The sequence below is a fragment of the Mauremys mutica genome, chromosome 3 (genome assembly GCF_020497125.1).
Source record: "Mauremys mutica isolate MM-2020 ecotype Southern chromosome 3, ASM2049712v1, whole genome shotgun sequence".
Taxonomy (NCBI): Eukaryota; Metazoa; Chordata; order Testudines; family Geoemydidae; genus Mauremys; species Mauremys mutica.
In genome coordinates this window covers 196,685,251-196,703,839 of record NC_059074.1, presented here as the reverse complement: position 1 = coordinate 196,703,839, position 18,589 = coordinate 196,685,251, and the positions used below count along the sequence as shown (strand labels likewise).

At 46.5% G+C, this 18,589-nt stretch overlaps 1 protein-coding gene across 1 annotated transcript in view; it reads left to right on the top strand.

The window, feature by feature from the left end:
* The first annotated feature begins 2,584 nt into the window (after positions 1-2,584).
* COMMD1 (copper metabolism domain containing 1) overlaps positions 2,585-18,589 on the top strand; it is a 117,761-nt gene continuing 101,756 nt past the window's right edge. Inside the window, exon 1 of the mRNA XM_045008496.1 lies at positions 2,585-2,808. Within this exon, the coding sequence (XP_044864431.1) occupies positions 2,623-2,808 (186 nt within the window). The 5' untranslated portion in view covers positions 2,585-2,622. The remainder of the gene's footprint in view (positions 2,809-18,589) is intronic.

Genomic DNA, 18,589 nt, shown 5'->3' with positions numbered 1-18,589 from the left:
GGATCTGGTTTCTTGAGGGTCCCTGAACACCCATAGGGTTTCTGGGTGGTTCCTGCAGCCTATTTCATGGGGGTTGGGTAAACCCCAAGCTCCTGAGTGAACAACTAAAGAGGAACTGTGATTTTCTCCCAGAGCTCCCCCTGTAAAGTTTTCCATGAGAGATGGTCATCTTTTTGTGTACAGTAATGTTGCAGTATATATTAGTGTGACATCAGATTTGGATCCCTTGGCTAAGAAATGGTACTTTTTAATCTAGCAGTGCCACTTTGAACTTTGCACTTATTTTTACAGATTTTATAGGGCAAAGTTAAGGTTCTGTAGGAGATGCTAACTGGATAGGATGATAGTGTGCGGTGAAGGATTTTATGGCACTAGGGCAATGACTGGATCCCTTTAGTTTCCAGACTTTTAAAGCTAGCTTCATCCTTAACCATGGAACAGTACACATGTCTTCTGAGAGCGAGAATGCATAAAGATTTCATTGGGTGTTGGACTAGATGACCTCCTGAAGTCCCTTCCAACCCTGAGATTCTATGATTCTATGAAGATGTCTCAAAGACACCGGGATAAATCGCTATGCTTACAAAGAGTAACATGAGATCTTAAATGAGAATGCAGAGAAGACAAAATTTTGTTAATCTGAAAGATCAATTACTGTCTGGAATTCAATTCTTCTCCCTCAGACGATGATGAGCTGCAGCACCCCTGCCAAGTTTCAAATCTGTAATTCTGGGAATTTTATTTTAAACTTGATATTTAGACCACAATGCCATTACCTCCTGCTGAATATCAGCATATAGCCCTATTCCTACCTTGTCACCTTTTAATATCTGGACAACACCAAAGATCCCATAAGGTGATGCTGCAAAGAGGACAGAGTACATCTAATAATAGTTCCACCAGGCTGATTCTTGGGATCTTTATCCCAAAACTATGCAGTAGGAAACTGACATGTTAATTTATTGATCGTGTAAATTGGGCTTTGGTGTTCACATGGGGCACAGTGGAATTGCAGATTTGCTGGAATGGCTCAAAGGAAATGAAATCACTTTCCCATCAATGAAGCTCTAACGCCATCTGTCCAATACCTATTCAATGGGAAATGCCAATGCAATATGTAGAGTAATAGACTGGCCAGTATTAGCCCCAAAGTATTATAGGCTAAGCAAACTCCTAAAAAAAAAAAAAAGTCCTGAAATAGCACTTTGAGAAAAATTCTGAATTTGCTTTTAGTGTGTTCACAACCCTTCTGGGACTACTTGTGCTTAAAGTAAAGCATGTGCTTAGTGTTTTGCTGGATCAGAGCCTTTCTGTAAATATTCTAGTGAATAAGTTACTGGAAGGCTAAAGAAGAGGAAGTCTCTGATGATGTCTGGGATACAATTAAAGACTTCTGTCTTTGTAATCTTCTAATGAATGGCATCAAGGCGATGATGAAGTAACAGCAGGATGCAATTTTTAGCATCTTCCAAACTAGGAAGAGAATGGGAATGCAGGTTCTACAAAGGTCATTGAGTGGAAACTGCCAGGTTTGAGCAGCTAGAATTAAGATTCAAGTAACAGAAGTTGTGTTTTGCATTCAGCTCAAATATGAAGCACTAGAGGCTGTTTTTTGGACCTGCTGCTAGGAGGTAGTGGACAACAGAAACCGGGACAGTAGTATTATCTATGAATCCATGAGATCCAGGGAAGGGGGACATTTTACCCCATGTGAGACTGTTAAAATTAGGTCTGGGAAGAAAGATAACAGCTGTAGTGAACAGTACACTTGAGGCATCTTGAAGTGGTGTGTTTGCAGTTGAAGACAATTGTTTGTTGCGATCTTTAGAGAGAAAATTAAGTTTGCATATTATTAACATTTAGTGTACTGACTCCTGAATCTGTGTTGTCCCTTGCTGTTGTTCTTGGGCTACTCCATTTAAACGTATTGATAATATCTATACATTCATCTTTTGGTTCAGCCGGCCCTCATGAGTGGTCACCTACAGTGAAAGACCCTCTAGAGGTAGATTTCAGAGTAGCAGCCGTGTTAGTCTGTATCCGCAAAAAGAACAGGAGTACTTGTGGCACCTTAAAGACTAACACATTTATTTTATTTAGAGGTAGAGTGGCCTAAAAGCATCAGCCCTTCAGTTACATTACACACTAACAAAGAAATCCCTGGGAGCAGGAAATTTCCACTTGTCCCTGCAGCGCTAGCAGTGAAGGGGGCAGAACTTAAGAAGCCTTTGTCCAGTCTTACAAGCCCCCTGTGCTGACCCAGGCGCTGGGAGAGGTGATGGGCGGGGGATTTCCTTCCCGGGGGGGGGGGGGGGGGTTGGGGGCTGCTGTCTGAGGGAGGAGCGGGCTGAGTGGCACGGGGGCAGGGGGTGGGGGCTCCAGGGCTGGCTCAGGCCTGGCCCCTTGAGGCGGGGCGGGGAAGAGCCAGGCGGGCTCCAGGGAGAAGAGCCGCCCGGGCGTGGCGGCTGCCAGAGGGCGGCGCTCGCTCGGGCCAGAGCCGCGCGCAGAGGCGCCGGCAGGGGTCGCTGTGGAGAGCGCGGCGGGCTCCGTCCGTCGCTGGGTTTGTCCCCGCCCGGCCCCCGTCGCTCGTAGTCCCGGCGCTGGCTGGCTCCGCGGTCCGGCATGGCGGCGGAGCAGCCCCAGCCCGAGGCCGCCAAGCCGCTGAGCGGGCTGCTGAGCGGCATCGCGCAGGCCACGTACTACGGCCACGCGGGCATCCCCGAGGAGCGGCTGCGGGGCCAGCTCTACCCCGAGGCGGCGCCGCACGAGTTCCGGGCCCTGCTCGCCAAGATGAGCGGCGTCCTCAAGGTAGCAGCGCCCGGGGGGCCGGGCCCGGGGCCGGGCCGGGGCCGGGGCCGGGGCCGGACCCGTGATGTCCCCGCTGGCGGGCAGGACACCGAGGCCTGGTGGTTTAAACAGACCCCGCTCCTCAGGCTTCTCTCGGGCGTGCCCCGCGAGCGCGCGTGGGACCGAGCGGGGTTTGGGGCTGGGGTCGCCCCGCGGCGATGGGGCTGGTCCCTGGAACCTCAGAGGCGCGGCGGGGTCGGTGCCTGCCCGTTCGCTTAAAAAAAAAAAGCCCGAATAAATCCCCTGCTCCGGTGGGTCCGTTCTTCTGCCATGTTGCCCCCGAGATTGGGGACGGGTTGGTGGGTAAAACCGTGGGGCGTGGCTGGCATGGGGCGCGGTTATTCGCGTCCCGAAGAGGGGACAAGGCTACGTTTTCTTTTAAATGCTCTACTGGTCGAGGCTGGTTTGACTAGCCACCGGCTAGACATAACTAGGGCCCTACCAAATTCATGGTCCATTTTGGTCAATTTCATGGGAATGGGGTTTTTTAAATAGTCAGTTTCATGGTTTCAGATGTTGACATCTGACGTCTCCTAGTGTTGTAACTGGGGTGGGAGGGGTGGGGGAAGAGGGTTGGGGGTGACACAACAGGGCGCTGTGGTGAGCAGTGGGATTGCCACCCTTACTCCTGTGCGGCTGCTGGCAGGGGCGCTGTCTTCAGAGTTGGGTGACCAGAGAGCAGCAGCTGCTGGCCAGGTGCCCAGTGCTGAAGTCAGTGTCACCGCCTGCGGCAACTCAGAAGTGAGGGTCACAGAGTATCGTGGGGGTTGTCACTTGGCGGGGGTGGGCAGGGCCGGTTTTATGGGTGGGTGACTGCCTAGGGCCCCGTGGTCAGGGAGGTGCCCTCATCAAACCCCCCTCCCTCCCCTCAAAGCCATCCCGAGGCCCCTTTAACCTCTGAGTGCTGGGCCTGGAGCTGGGGAGGGGCAGGGTTGGGGGCGCTCCAGACCGTGCACTGGGGTCCAGCTGTTAGTCCTGGCTTGGCTGGGGAAGGACAGGACCTCCTCTTCCCCTGCATGGGCCACTCCAGGGGTCAGCTCAGACCCATCTCCAGGAACCTCCCCTAGCTGCAGGAAGCTCCAGCCCATCTGGGACTAGCAGCTGGAGCCTACAATAGCCAGATTTCATGGGGGAGATCAGATTTCATGGTCCATTATGCATTTTTTAATGGCTGTGAATTTGGTAGGGCCTTAGACATAACACGCAGTAGTAGCAAGAGCTTCCCCCGTTGTGTCCCACTACTGTTTCTCAGCCCTGATGGGAGGGACCATTTCAAGGGGTGATAGGGCAGCTCAGTTTCTAAACTAATTTGTTCTTTGATGTCTCAGTTGAGAGTGCCAGCAGAATAACCAGTTGGTGGTGGTTTTGTGATGTGAACAGCTGTCCAATGGACTGTGCACTGAGGCCACCAAACCATTTTATATAGACATGAAAACAGGTATCACATGGAGTGAAAGTTAATTACCACCAGTCTAAGGCCATGTTCTGCAATCAGACCCTCTTACCTGCATAGAGATATTAGCACAGATGCAATTGTAGGATCAGGTGTTTCACCTGGATGTGAACGTGTGATTTAGAAGTTAAAGGCTCTATTGCATTTCCAATTTCTGAAAAGTTTGGTTCTCTCCAAGACAATATTTCTTACACTGAATTTAACTATCCATTATATGAGTGACCATATTGCCTAAATCAGTGTATCTAGCCAGTCACTCAGTCAAACAAATAACGATGAACGCACATATTGCAAGCAGAAGAGTTGTTAGAATACTCTGCTCTGTGGTGTTACTGCAGCATTTAATAGGAGCAGGTTGGAGCTGGCTGCAGCTGAGTGTCTTTATACTTTGGCACGTCAAAGGAACAGGAAAAGTTGGCAGAGGGCATTTGTACCCAGGTAACCTCTTGACACAATGTCTCTGTGCTGTAGGTAGGGAAAATGGAACTGATCAACCTCTATAAAAATGTCAAATTACTATCTGAAGTCACTGTACATCTCGCTGTACAGAAATGAGTTACATTTCTCAGCGTAGTTCAGCAGATAAGAAACTGGAATGTGACTTTGGAGACTGGAGTTCTATTTCCAGCTCATCTAAATTGAAGTTACTTGCCTAAAATCAAACAGCACCTTTGTCCTTCTGTTTCCCCTCTCACCCTATATCTGTCTTATTTTATTTAGAGTCTAAGCTCTTTTCAGGGCAGAGACTGGTTTCTACTGTGTGTTTGTACAGTGCCTTGTGCAATGGGGCACTGATCTCATTGGGGGACTTTAGGCACTACTATGATACAGATAATAACACACAAAATAATAGACTTTTACAATGATTAATATATGAAATGCATAGGACAAAGTGCAGTTTTCTTTTGTATCATTTAAAAAAAATGAAAAGTAACTAGTATGTACTCCTTGATTTGTTTGAATAATTGTTGTAATAAGCATGCCTGCTGTGAATAACTCATTCCCAACATAAACTGAGTAGGAAATAAGAGATTTTATTTACCCTGCAAACAGATTTTCTTCGGGTATCCCTAGTATAGGAGGAAAACCTTCATCTGGCATTGGAAGTAGAAATGTTTCTTAGGAATTTTTTTTTTATCTGTAGGTCCTACTAGGTCTAGATCCTACTAAGAAGTTATAGTTATTAGCAGACAGCAGCAGACAGTGATGCTTTGCTTAAGACTGTAATTAAGAGGTATACAGTAATCAGCCCATTGAGTCTATCTTCATTTGGCACAGATGGCTAAATCCTTGCTGCCACCTAGTGGGGAAAGTGTTAGATTTCTCAAATTGTATTTTTAGGGATTTTTATTATTAGTATTAATGGCTTTTGGGGATACTCATTTCCAAATGCATTTAAAAAATTAGTTGGCTTGCATACTGTAAACAGTGTTGTGCAATGAATGTTTCTATTGTACTTTTCCCCCAAGACACATTTTTTTATTTTTATGTTTTGTATAAATACAAAACAAATGCTTTGTACCATCAGAATGTCACTTTTTTATTAGATGCTACTTGTATTATTCAGATTGATTAAACCATTCTTCAACATTGCTTGTTGTTCAAATTACTGTCTTTCTGAACAGTAGTTGTGGCTCTTGTGGAGTATTTGGGACTGCTATATGTGACTTCTTATGGAGCAAAAACTAGCAGGGAAGAATAAATGTAAATGTCTTTCTAGAAATTTTGTTTTGTTTCTGATTGAAATCACAAGGTTGAAAGTAGGCATTTTCCAAAAAGATGCTATAAAAGCCATCATCTTCTTGTTCCATGGTTTGCTATCAGTTACTTCTGAAATGAAATATCGTCAGTTTACTAGTGAAAACAATAACTTGGTTTGTGTATATGGGTACGCTCAACTGAGTATCTTAAATAGGAGCTGTTGCTTCAAATCCCATCCCACCCATATCCTAAAGGCTGATATCACCAGCTACAAAGTCTGCCTGTTCTTCCATGACTGTATTGGCCCTGCAATGCAAATCATAGCAAACTTTTGTTTTTGTCAGTAAACTAAGGAGTTACATACACTTTTGCCAAATAGTGTTCACATTTAAATAACACTTTAAACTGAGAGTCATGTTCTGGGTACGGAACTGAGAACCAAAAAGTCTTGCGTTCTGATTCCAGCTACTGATCCCCTCGGTGGCCTGTGGCAAGTTTACCTTTCTAACTTAGTTTCCCTTTATGTAAAATGGGGATATTACCTCCCTTACATGACCTTTGAGGATTAAGGACCTGTCCCTTTAGGTCTTTTCTCACATGCACAAACCTTATTAATTTCCCACTACTCATGATGCCTGATAGTGTTTGCAGCACTAGGCTATAATTTTGTAAAGCTCTTCGCAGATAAAAACACTATTTATGCTACATAATTTTACTAAGGAAATATTCTATTTTTTCTGTTTTTGTGGCAGTGAGTAATTTTTGGGATGACGTGGTTATATGTTCCCCTCTCTTCCTTCCCTCGCAAATTGTAAATATGGTTTATTGTTACCACATTAATTCTTCCCATTCTGTATTTTTGTTTCTGACATCACTTTCTGCTGCAACCAGGATTTGTTAATTGCCTATATTTTGACTGATGGTTCTTGTTCAATTCTTGATTTGTTTTACTTTGATTCTGTGTCTCTGGTTCTGGGTGTGTCCAGCGTACTGTGTATCAGGGCATGTCTACATTAGCTGGCTACATCGGACCAGCTGCACCGTATCTGGTGAAGATGTGGATAGCACTGTTGTGGACAGTACTTAAGTCAATGTAACTTATGTTGCTCAAGGGGGTGTCTTTTTCTCACCTCTGTAACTTATGTCGCTCATCGACTTAAGAGGTAGCATAGCCCAGCCTTCAGGGTAGTGAAGACCCGCTAAGTCGACCACAGATCGCTCTCCTGTCGACTCCGGTACTCCACCGGAACGAGAAGTGTAAGGTAAGGCAATGGGAGAGTTTCTGCCGTCGACCCAGCATGGTCTAGACCAGGCCTGCACAACCTGTAAAGCGGAGAGGGCCGTATTACTCCAAAGAAAACAGCTGAGGGCTGAAACAGCCCCCCCTCCCTGCGTCGCCAAAACAACACATCAGCCCCCCAGTGGTGCCCGCTCCGCGGAAACAAACCCTCCTTCCCCAGCGCCACCCCGCTGAAACAGCTGTGGGCCAAAAAAGGAAGGTTGGGGGTGTGTGATACTTTATTAAGAATTTTTCAATTAAAGCAAACAATTGTATGTATGGCACACTAGGAAGGCACTGACAGTGTGTGGAAACCTGTAGTGTAGAGTGGGGAAGAAACGGTGTGCATAGGGTGACCAGATCACAGCAGTAAAATAGGACCCACTCCATCCCCGCTCGGCCCCACCATCACACTCCTCTTCACCCCCTAGCCCTCACCCCCGCTGGCTTGCTAGTCAGTCCCCCCACCCACCACTCGCCTCCTCCCACCTCCTCCCTCCCCTGCCAGAAACCCCCATGCCCACCCCTAGAACCCCTGCTGGCTCACTGCTGGCCTCTTTGCCCACCTGCCGCTCGCCCACCCGCTCACCTCCGACTCGCCGCTCGCCCCCTGCTCCCCCCCCCCAAGTATAAAGCCTCGTTCAAAGACTCAGGGGTCACTATATTACTGCACACAGCAATCAATCAATGCAGTTGTAGATAAATCTCTGCATTATGCATTTTTACTTTTATATGACTTTGTATCGAACCTTGGTAATATGTTATAGCGGGCCCCTGAGGTAGTATAATTAAGGTAAAAGAAAAATGTCTTTTTGCTAGAAGTAGAATAAGATCTTCCCCCCACTTTGTAATCGATTGCCCTGTTGAATGACTGAGGTGTGAATGAGGAAGGTGTGGAAGACCTCCAGACAGCTGCAACCTTTGGAGAGGGGATGGGAGCCAGACCAGATCAGGCCCAATGCTGCTCGCTCACCTGGATGTAATGGGCCAGTGGTAGCCACTCCATAGTTCAGACTGATCCTAACTTACAACTAAGATCCATTTTTAACTTCCGTGTAACTTCAAAAAATTACCAGATCCCCTGAGCTCTCCTAGGCCAGACAGGATTTGTCTGGGAGGTTTGGTAACCTTCAGAAAAGGGGGGTTGCAATTAAGGTATTCACAAATATCCATCATTCCCTTTCTGAACATTTTCCTAGCTTCCTACCCCAAAAATGGCTTGGCCCCATACACCGGGTGTCTGGCTGAGTTGGACGGGGGCCTCTGGGTGTTACTGGGGGAGAGCCGGGGGATCACAAAGACCTGTATCATGTTTATAACATTGACTCTGTACATTATTTAAACTGCCCTTCTGCTGAGTCCTGAAATGTAGTATCTTAAATGTATACAGGTGAGTCTCATCTTACGCGCATTTAACATGCGCGAATTCAGCTTTGCGTGGTCGGCAAAAACAAAAAAAAAGAGAAAAATAACAATTTTAATACTGTACCTGTAGTGCAGGCGATTATGCCTGCCATTACACTCAATGTAATTTTGACTATACACGATTTTCGCTTTACGCGCTGACAGCGGAACGTAACCCCAGCGTAAGATGAGACTTGCCTGTATAGTATCAGAATTCCCCAAAGACCCCTAAGTTTATAAGTGCTTCATCTACTCCATGTATGCGTATGTAGCTCTGTAGATAATGTTCACCACCACTGAAATGTGGCAGCTATTCAACAGCGCAAAATACTATATTGTAGTTCAGGGCTGGATGTAAAGAAAAATGTCATATCCAATTGAAACAGCAAGGGAGATTAGGTTGGCAGAATGTAATTGCTAGAGTTGGAATTTGGCCAGGATACAGGGGTTAACAATGCTTTTCTTATGGCAAGTCCCATGTTTTCTTTAATGACTACAGGAGTTCAGATCTTCATTGTTTTTAAGGCAACCCAACTGTGCAGTGCCTGTAAAATCATGTTGGGGCATTTGCTCAGTATTGACTCACAGGGTAGTGCATCATTAGCTGAATCTTGAGCACTGCTTTTAGCAGCACCAAGAAGTATTTGGAAGACTTCAATTACTGATTCAGATTGACTCTTAATTTGTGATACACCTCTACCTCGATATAACACTGTCCTTGGGAGCCAAAAAATCTTACCGCGTTATAGGTGAAACCGTGTTATATTGAACTTGCTTTGATCCACTGGAGTGCACAGCCCAGCCAACCCCCACCCCCACCCCCGGAGCACTGCTTTACCGCGTTATATCCAAATTTGTGTTATATCGGGTGGCGTTATATCGAGGTAGCAGTGTATGTGACAGTATTATGTTCAAAATGGTGCGAGTGGGTTCTACCTAGCTTCCAGAAAATTTAGTTTAGTTTAGTTTTGTTTTAAACCATTGCTCTGCACCTATAATGGTCACACTGTTGAGGTATGTGGGTTGGGAAGATAACACACAGTGGGGAGAGGGGTTATTTTCCAACTGGAGTATTGGTCCAGATTGGAAGCATCTTTCCCCTCCTTTATTTTTACTTCCCCTTTTGCCTCTCTTCCACCCCCTTGTTGGGTCTGTCTTTTCTCCCCATCATATTTATGCTGTACTGCTGCTCCGTATTTGCTTATAGCAGGGTGAAAGTAGGTTAAATTCAGATAGTTAATTTGCGATTGTGGTTCTCTCAGCTGCATGTGCATTTGGGGTGGAGTAAAATGTGGAGTGCCATGTGAAAAAAGAGGTAATAGGTGTGGACTTTAGGGTCCCAAGCTCCTCCACTAAAACAGGGATCTCATGATATGTCTGGCCAGTTCCACATGCTCCATTGCCAGATGCTCTCCCTCTCCTTCGTTACAGGTTAAATGGTTTGGGAATATCAAGATTTTGCCCTTGCTCTGTATCAGTTTACTTCAATGGCAATATATTGTCGGGCTCAAAACTACACTGGCCAGAAGCCCTAGGTTACTGTGTATAACTGAACAAGAAAATCTTTCAAGGCACTTATGTCTGGCAGGCCATTGAGAAAGGAATGCTAGGGATGGGACTAATTCAGGGGCCTGTGAAAGTTGCTCCTTAACTTTCTGGAGAGGTTAATTGGTCAGTATGGATTTGTATGCTGCAGTTAAAAACCCCGCCTGGCCCATGCCTGCTGACTTGGAATAGCACTATCTTAGTTTTCCTTAACATTTCTTTTTAAAAGAGCAACATAATAGTTATATCTATGCTTCCTCCTTTTGAGCTCTCTTAGCAGGTTCATAGGTCTGAAGATGATGGCCATGGCAACCATCTGAGGAAAATGGTGTGATCAGGTGGGGTTAAAGCCAATGAGGGCTTCCTTTTCCTTATTGGATATTAGGTGCTTCAAGAGCAGAGTGGATGACTGGTTCCACCTGAAGATCTGTCATATCACCTCCTTAGCAGTTGTCATATCTGTTCCCAGATGTAGGTTGGCCATACTCTGATTTTCCATTAACTCCAGAAAATCTCCCCCACAATTGTGATGTTTACAGCAATGCTGGGCATTTCTCACTGATGCTTTGCTTTTTTTCCTTCCATTGGTGCATTACAGGGGATGGAAAGGAACATAGGAATTGCCATAGTGGATCAGAGTACTTGTTCATCTAAGAGCACTGGTCTTTCTCTGGCAGTGAAAAGTATCTGAGGCTTCAGAACAAGGCAAACCTCCATGCTTCCTTACTGCATAATGCACTTAGTCAACTGGTCAATGCAATGCACTTTGTGGGTAATTTCTCTCCGATGTCCAGTCCAATCACCTGATGCTGTGAAGCATGAGATTTGATTACCCACATCACTCTTAGGGCAGGTCTACACTTACAACACTGCAGCGGCGCAGCAGTACTGGTGCAGCTGCACCACTATAATGCTTTTGTGAATATGCTACTATGCCAATGGGAGAGCTTCTCCTGTTGGGTGTAGTTAATCCACCTCCACGAGAGGTGAGTAGCTGGGTTGATGGGCGAAGCTCTTCTATTGACACAGGGTTAAGTTGGTATAACTGCGTTGCTCAGGAGTGTGGATTTTTCACACTCATAGCTACGTAGTTATACCAGTGTAAATTTAGAGTGTAAACCTGGCCTAAGTTAGTACTTGTTTTATTTTTTATTTTTTAAGGAATAATCAAAAAATCTAGGCATACTATTTGGATGTATTTGCAATCAACATAAATGAGAAGAAAGGCAGTCTTGTACCCCTCTGCTCCCCACACGTGGAAACCATGGTATACTTGAAAAATATTGGTTTTATTGGAAGCAATTAAATATGAAACCCCAAACTCTATATCAGATCTATTGCAGAAATAAGCATTTAAATGTTTTCTTTCACCAAAGTTCTGCATAAAATATTGTCCCTCTGGGTATAAAGACTCCTAAGGGGGGGGGGGTCTTAAAAATCCACTTCTTATTACAGGTTTCCTTTCCTGTCCACATACCATTTGTGGGAGGTAAGGATGAAAGAAAGGGGAGGCATTAATCCATGTCCTGATATTTTAGTAATAACATGTCCTGAATATGGTATTGCATAATTTTGCTGCTCCATTAGGGGATAATGAAAGCAAGATGGAAGCACTTTGGTCCCTTTTGTTCAACAAACACATGTTGTTTTTGACGTTTACTCAAAGTTTTGCAGGAGAAAGAATTTTTATGGCCATATCCTCATTGAATAACACAATTGAGACTTTTCTATTAAATTACCTTGAGATCTGGAGAAAACAGCTGGAAAAGTCCTACTGCCAGGTCTGCGCGTGCAAACGTTAGATTGTATGTGTGATGTCTGGTAGAGGAGCAGTAGTTGCTCTGTATTCTGGCTTACCTTTTGATTCCCTCTCCATAGCATGCCGTAACACCACTTCGCATACTGTTTAATAAGGTCCTTCCTTTGGCTGTAGTTTTCTTGAGCTGTGACTTTTACCTTCATCCAGCTGACATATTCAGATGATATCTTGTAAAGCTGGGCTATACCAGCCGATAAGATTTTTCATTCCTCTGACTCATGATTATTAATGTTTCTTCTGAGACACAAAATCAGCCACTGCTAGGTTTCTGGAACATGCTTTCTTCTCCACTTGTTTGTGTTTGTTTTTTCCCTTGATCTCAGTTTTTTCCATAGAGCGCAGTTAGTTGTAAATGAGGTAAATGAGCTGACCTTTGTTTCCAGAACCTCAAAACCCTCCACTAGGGTGTTAGGATCTTGTGAGTTTATAAAAGTATTTTTTCAGCCAGTTTGGTTTTGTCAGAAAGTAGTTCTTAGTGGCAAGGAGGCCAGTGTTATTGGACTTCATGGGCAGAAGAGATCTGTTTTTAGATTTCTCTCCATTTCCTTTTAGCGTCTTTCATCTGAGTTCACCATAGCCTTCTACACCGTAAGGTTACAGAAAAGTTTAGGACCGTGGGCAAATAAAACGATGACCAAATCGTTTGTGGGAGCTCTAATGTGCCCATTGTAACTTCCAAGCACTTTTGTCTCCTAAAGCAGGGGTGGTCAACCTTAGCCTGAGAAGGAGCTAGAATTTATCAATGTACATTGCCAAAGAGCCACAGTAATACGTCAGCAGCCCCATATCCGCTCATTCCGGCCCCCAGCGCCTCCCGCCCACCGGCAGCCCTGCCGATCAGCGCCTCCCCCTCCCTCCCGATCAGCCGTTGCGTGGTGTGCAGGAGGCACTGGGGGAGAGGGGGAGGAGCGAGGGCACGGCAGGCTCAGGGGAGGGAGTGGGAAGGGGTGGAGCGGGGGCAGGGCCTGTGGCAGAGCCAGGGGTTGAGCAGTGAGCATCCCCTGGCACATTGGAAAGTTGGCGCCTGTAGCTCCAGCCCCGGAGTCTGTGCCTATACAAGGAGCCACATGCTAACTTCTGAAGAGCCGCATGTGGCTGAGCCACAGGTTGGCCACCCCTGTGCTAAAGAGAAAACATGTTGAAGTTGGGACCTTAGTACAAAAATATAATTCAATAAAAGTATGGCGAGACAAGGCGGGTGAGGTAATAGCTTTTATTGGACCAACTTCTGTTGGTGAGAGAGACGAGCTTTTGAGCTACACAGAGCACTTCCTTAGGTCTGGGAAAGATACTTGGGCCAGGTCTACACTACAGACCTATATCAGTGTAACTGTCGCTCAGAGGTGTGAAAAATCCACAATACCTGAGTGGTGTAGTTATACCTAACCCTGTGCGTAGACCGTCTTCACTGGTGCAGCTGCACAGCTGTATCTCTGTACACGAAGACCAGCCCTCAGGGTATGTCTACACTTAGGCTATGTCTACACTACAATGTTAAGTCAACACAAGTTATGCCGACGATCATAAACCACTAACTAATTACATCGATTGTGCAGGCTCACGCAGCACTCCTTGTGTCAGCTGAGTGCATCCACAGTTGGTGCTCTAGCATCGAGAGAGAGCAGTGCACCATAGGTAGCTATCCCACGTGCAACTTGTGCATGATGGGTGTGGGCTCACCGTCCCATGATGCAGTTTTTTCTGTCCCATCATTCCATGGCTTCCGACTACGTTTCCTGATATTTTTCAACAGCCCATGTAAACTGTGTGCCCCCCATCTCTGCCTGAAAGCATGGATCCTGCGCTGCTCACCAATCTTGTGATAAGTGTTATATAGTAAATCCTCACGTAATGTCATCCCAGTTAACATTGTTTCATTGTTACGTCGCTGATCCATTAGAGAACACGCTCTTTTAAAGTTGCGCAATGCTCCCTTATAATGTTGTTTGGCAGCTGCCTGCTTTTTCCGCTGCTTGCAGGAAGAGCAGACCATTGGAGCTAGCTGGTGGGGGCTTGGAACCAGGGTGGGCCGGCAGCCCCCCATCAGCTCCCCCAAGTTCCCTGTGCAGCAGCTGCCCAGCAGGCTATCAATTACTGGGCAGTTCAGGTCCCTCCCCACACTGCCATGTGCTGCTCTTGCCCTCTGCCTTGGAGCTGCTCCCAGGGGTCTCCTGCTTGCTGTGCAGGGGTGGGGGTGGGGGTAGAGGGGTGCTGATGTCAGGATGTCCACCTCCCCCCACTCCTGTACCCAGGGGCGGCTCTAAGAATTTGGCCGCCCCAAGCAGGGCAGCACGCCGCAGGGGGCGTGCTGCCGGGCGCCGGTCCCGCGACTCCGCGGGACCTTTTGCAGCTGGTCCGCGGCTCCGGTGGAGCTTCCGCAGGCATGGCTGCGGGAGGTCCACCCAAGCCGCGGGACCAACGGACCCTCCGCAGGCATGCCTGCGGGAGGTCCGCTGTTCTGCGGCTCCGTTGGACCTCCCGCAGGCATGACTGCGGAAGCTCCACCGGACCTGCCTGCCGCCCTGCCGGGAAAATGCTGCCCCACGCGCGCGCTTGGCGCGCTGGGGTCTACAGCCGGCCCTGCCTGTACCTCATGCCCACAGAGCAGGGGGGTGGGGGAAACACAACAGGGCTCAGGATGGAGGGAGCTTGCTGGCAGCAGCTGGTGTCTCAACTTGCTGATCTACTTAAAAAGACAGTGTACTTAGAGTGGGGTCAGTGTACTTAAAGGGGCAATGCACGTCTCTCTCTCACACGCACACACACAATGTGTGTCTCTGTCTCACACACACATGGACCACATAGCACTTTGGATAGTGGAGGGAGTGGTGCGCTGCAGTGGGATAGCGTGGGTTCATCATCACCTTCAGTTTCAACAGGGAATGTTTGCAGCCACTGCATGCCTCTATAGTTTCTCCTCCCTCCATTTGTGCTGCCTTGTAGAGTGAGAGGCTACATTAAAAAACAATGTGTTAACCCTTGAGGGCTCAGCCGAGTGATAGTTCATCATTTAGCAGCAAGGCATTCCCCTCTTCCACCTTCTGACTTCACCACCTCAACCAAACTTTACAATCATCATTGCTCTGTGTGTGTGTGTGTGTGTGTGTGTGTGTGTGTATATATATATGTGTGTGGGTATACGTTATTCCCGCAGCATTTGTGGTGAAGACGCTCTGTGGTAGTGAGAGAGAGCTCTCCCGGCGGCATAAAATACCCACCCCCATGAGCGGCAGAACTTGCCGTGGTGGGAGAAGCTTTCCCACTGACATAGCGCTGTACACACTAGCACTTACGCTGGCGTAACTTATATCTCTTAGGGGTGTGGTTTACTCACACCCCTGAGCAACATAAAATTATGACAGCTGTAGTAGACATAACCTCAGAGTCACAGCTAAATTGCAGGGTGAACTGGTAGTTTAGCATAAGTAGTTAGTACATATTCTAAGGCAGTGGTTTTCAAACTTTTTTTCTGGCAACCCAGTTGAAGAGAATTGTTGATGCCCGCAACCCAGTGGAGCTGAGCATGAGGGGCTTGGGGTGTGGGAGGGGGTCAGGGCTCTGAGCTGGGGTGCAGGCTCTGGGGTGGGGCCAGGGATGAGGAGTTTGGGGCGCAGGAGGGGCTCCGGGTTTGGGGATGGCTCAGAGCTGGGGCAGGGGATTGGGGCGTGGGCTTACCTTGGGTGGATCCTGGTCAGTGGTGCGGTGGGGGTGCTAAGGCAGGCTTCCTGCCTGTCCTGGCACCACGGACCACGCAGTGCCCCAGAAGTGGCCAGCAGCAGGTCTGGCTCCTAGGCAGAGGTATGCAAGCGGCTCTCGCCCACAGGCACCACCACCCCCAACTCCCATTGACTGGGAACTAGCCAATGGGAGTGTGGAGCCGGTGCTCGGGGCGGAGGCAGTGCGCAGAGCCCCATAGGCCCCGCAGTTAGGAGCCGGACCTGCTGCTAGCCACTTCCAGGGCGCAGTATGGTGTCAGAACAGGTAAGGACTAGCCTGCCATAGCTGGGCAGCACCCCCGAAGGACTTTTAACGGCCTGGTCCGTGGTGCTGACCCAGTGCCTTACATTCCGTCGCGACCTGCAATTTGAAAACCACTATTCTAAGGTACCGCGCAAGGTAAAGTGGCCTGTTAACACCACTGTAGTCACGGGGGGGAAACAGAGCTCTGGGTAGCTCAAAAGCTTGTCTCTCTCACCAATAGAAGTTGGTCCATTAAAAGATATTGCATCACCCACCTTGTCTCTGTAATATCCCGGGACTGACATGGCTACACAAATACTGCATACCACAATGGAAGTATAGACATTTTCGGTAATTATATGACTCGCTGTGGAATATTTTATATTGGAAACGGTTCTATTCTCTTCCAGTAGGTGGCAGTAGAATACCAGCTTTGCCTCAAATGATTACTTGATAGATGTGTTGGAAACAATAAACACTCTTTGAGTATTCTTGTCACTGGCTGTTCTGCTTCAGACCAAACTTTGTATACTTTGGCCACTTAACAATAAAAATATTTCATTCAGCCTTAAGACGCTAAATATTTGGGTTTGTATTTGAATTATTAATATTAATTTCTGCAAATGCTGAGTAAATGTTAACATTGTAAGACATATTCTGGTATTTCACTGCTAGAATATGAATCAGACTTGTATACATATTATATATGATAAATAAAAAGCTCTTACTTAAGTTATTAGATGCATCCAACATCCTTGTATATTTAACTCCTGTTAAATATATTTGTCCCTTTCCTTGTTTATATCTTTTCAGAAGTATTGGAAAGCGTGCTTGTTTCAGTACAGGACTTTGATTCTGATAGTTTAATTTCACTGTTCATCCATCAAGAGGCTGGTAGTGCCATTGGTATTTTGGCTATATTGTGCCAACAGCATACACAGTTTTTGTAACTTCTGTCTTGAGGCCATTCCTATATTGTGACGTGCCCGGTACTTCTAGTGATTATTTTTCTCCCTATCCTTTGACAGCATCTCTTAAATAAGAAACCTTTTAATCAAAATGTGATCTAAGGGCATAGGGGGGGGGGGGAGAACACAAAGCCACTAATGATTAAAACTGTGCCAATACAGAAGTAGCTCTGGAGGAGCTGTGCCACACTTCAGATGCTTGTAAAGGGTGATTTGTTCTATTATGATGTGCTGGCTCTCTAAAGAGTGTCATGCTGCTTCCAGAGACTGATCTCAATCCCTTCCCTATGAAGCTACTGTTGTTTACCCAGAGAGGGGAGTCCCAAAGTATTACTGCTGCCACTTTACTGGGAGCTGTGGTTATGAGTCTATTGATTCTCTTGCAAAGAGATAGTCCTAACGTCAGGGGATGGGCAGAGAGACTACCATAGGAAATCACTCATTTCTGTGGGCTCCGAGCCTTAAAACTACTCTTCAGGGTTTCTACTGGCAACAGTTTGTGAGGAATAGAAGTATTATGGTTTCCTGTTTGAAGAGGGGCTGCCCCCCAAATGTATTGTCATCCCTCTGCAAACTGAAAAGAAAGAGCCTAGTAATTCATGTAGTTTCTAGATGCTGATTTTCCTGGTGGGGGCTGCCAGATTCCAAGGGAAAGATATAGGCTGGTCAGCTAGTTCTAGAATCTTGTTCTGCAGCCTAATCCTCCTGTAGATTGAAACTGTAAATTTTACAGTGAATGATAAAACAGTAATAATTCAGCATCTGAAATCTTCTAGGGTGTGTGGTTTCTGTCAGGTATTTGCCCTTCCCTCATGCTTCAGAGCACCCTGTGTTTTGGGAAGGCACCACTGACTGGATGACTCTCCTCCCCTCCAGGCTTCTGCAACCTCTGTGGTCTATGAACCACCCTTTTGTATCTGGGAAATCAGTTCTTCTTAAGATAAATGTGACTTGGTTTGAAATCTTATGCAGTCTAGTGATTAGGGAGCATTGTTGCTCAAAGGTGGCTTTGTGCAGACAGGAGGAGTTGTGGAAGTGGAGGGAAATGTCTTGGGGGAGGGGGTCTACATGGGGTTCTGTACGCTACTTACTTTGCATGGGATTCCATGATGCTTACAGCTGGCTGGGTGGTCCTGGGCGAGGATGGTCAGCCACATGCTGCTCTACAATTACTCCAGATGGGTGATTCCAGCTGCAGCACTGACTGCTTTGAAGTTACTGCAGAGAAGGGGGCTCAAAGAGAAAAAAATAGGAAAGTGGAAGAGAGGATTCTCAGGAATGCAAATAACGTCATCACTGGGATTTTGAAATGGAAAAAGATATACTTTAAAAATTACATTAACTGACCGAAAAGCACATTTATGAACTCCTTGGCCTTTTCCAGAGGGATCTCCAGGTTATGATATGGAATTGTATAAATGTAACAAAATAGGGTCTTATTTTTTGAACTGAGTAATTCAGGTAATGATCTTAACATTCTGTAATTATACTGGATAACACAGAAGCTAGCAAACTGGTTTCAAGACACCTAGCCCCAAGAGATTTTAATATGGAACATATTGACTTCATTTTTATGTTTAAAATCCAATTTTATTAGTAGACTCAAACAGTAG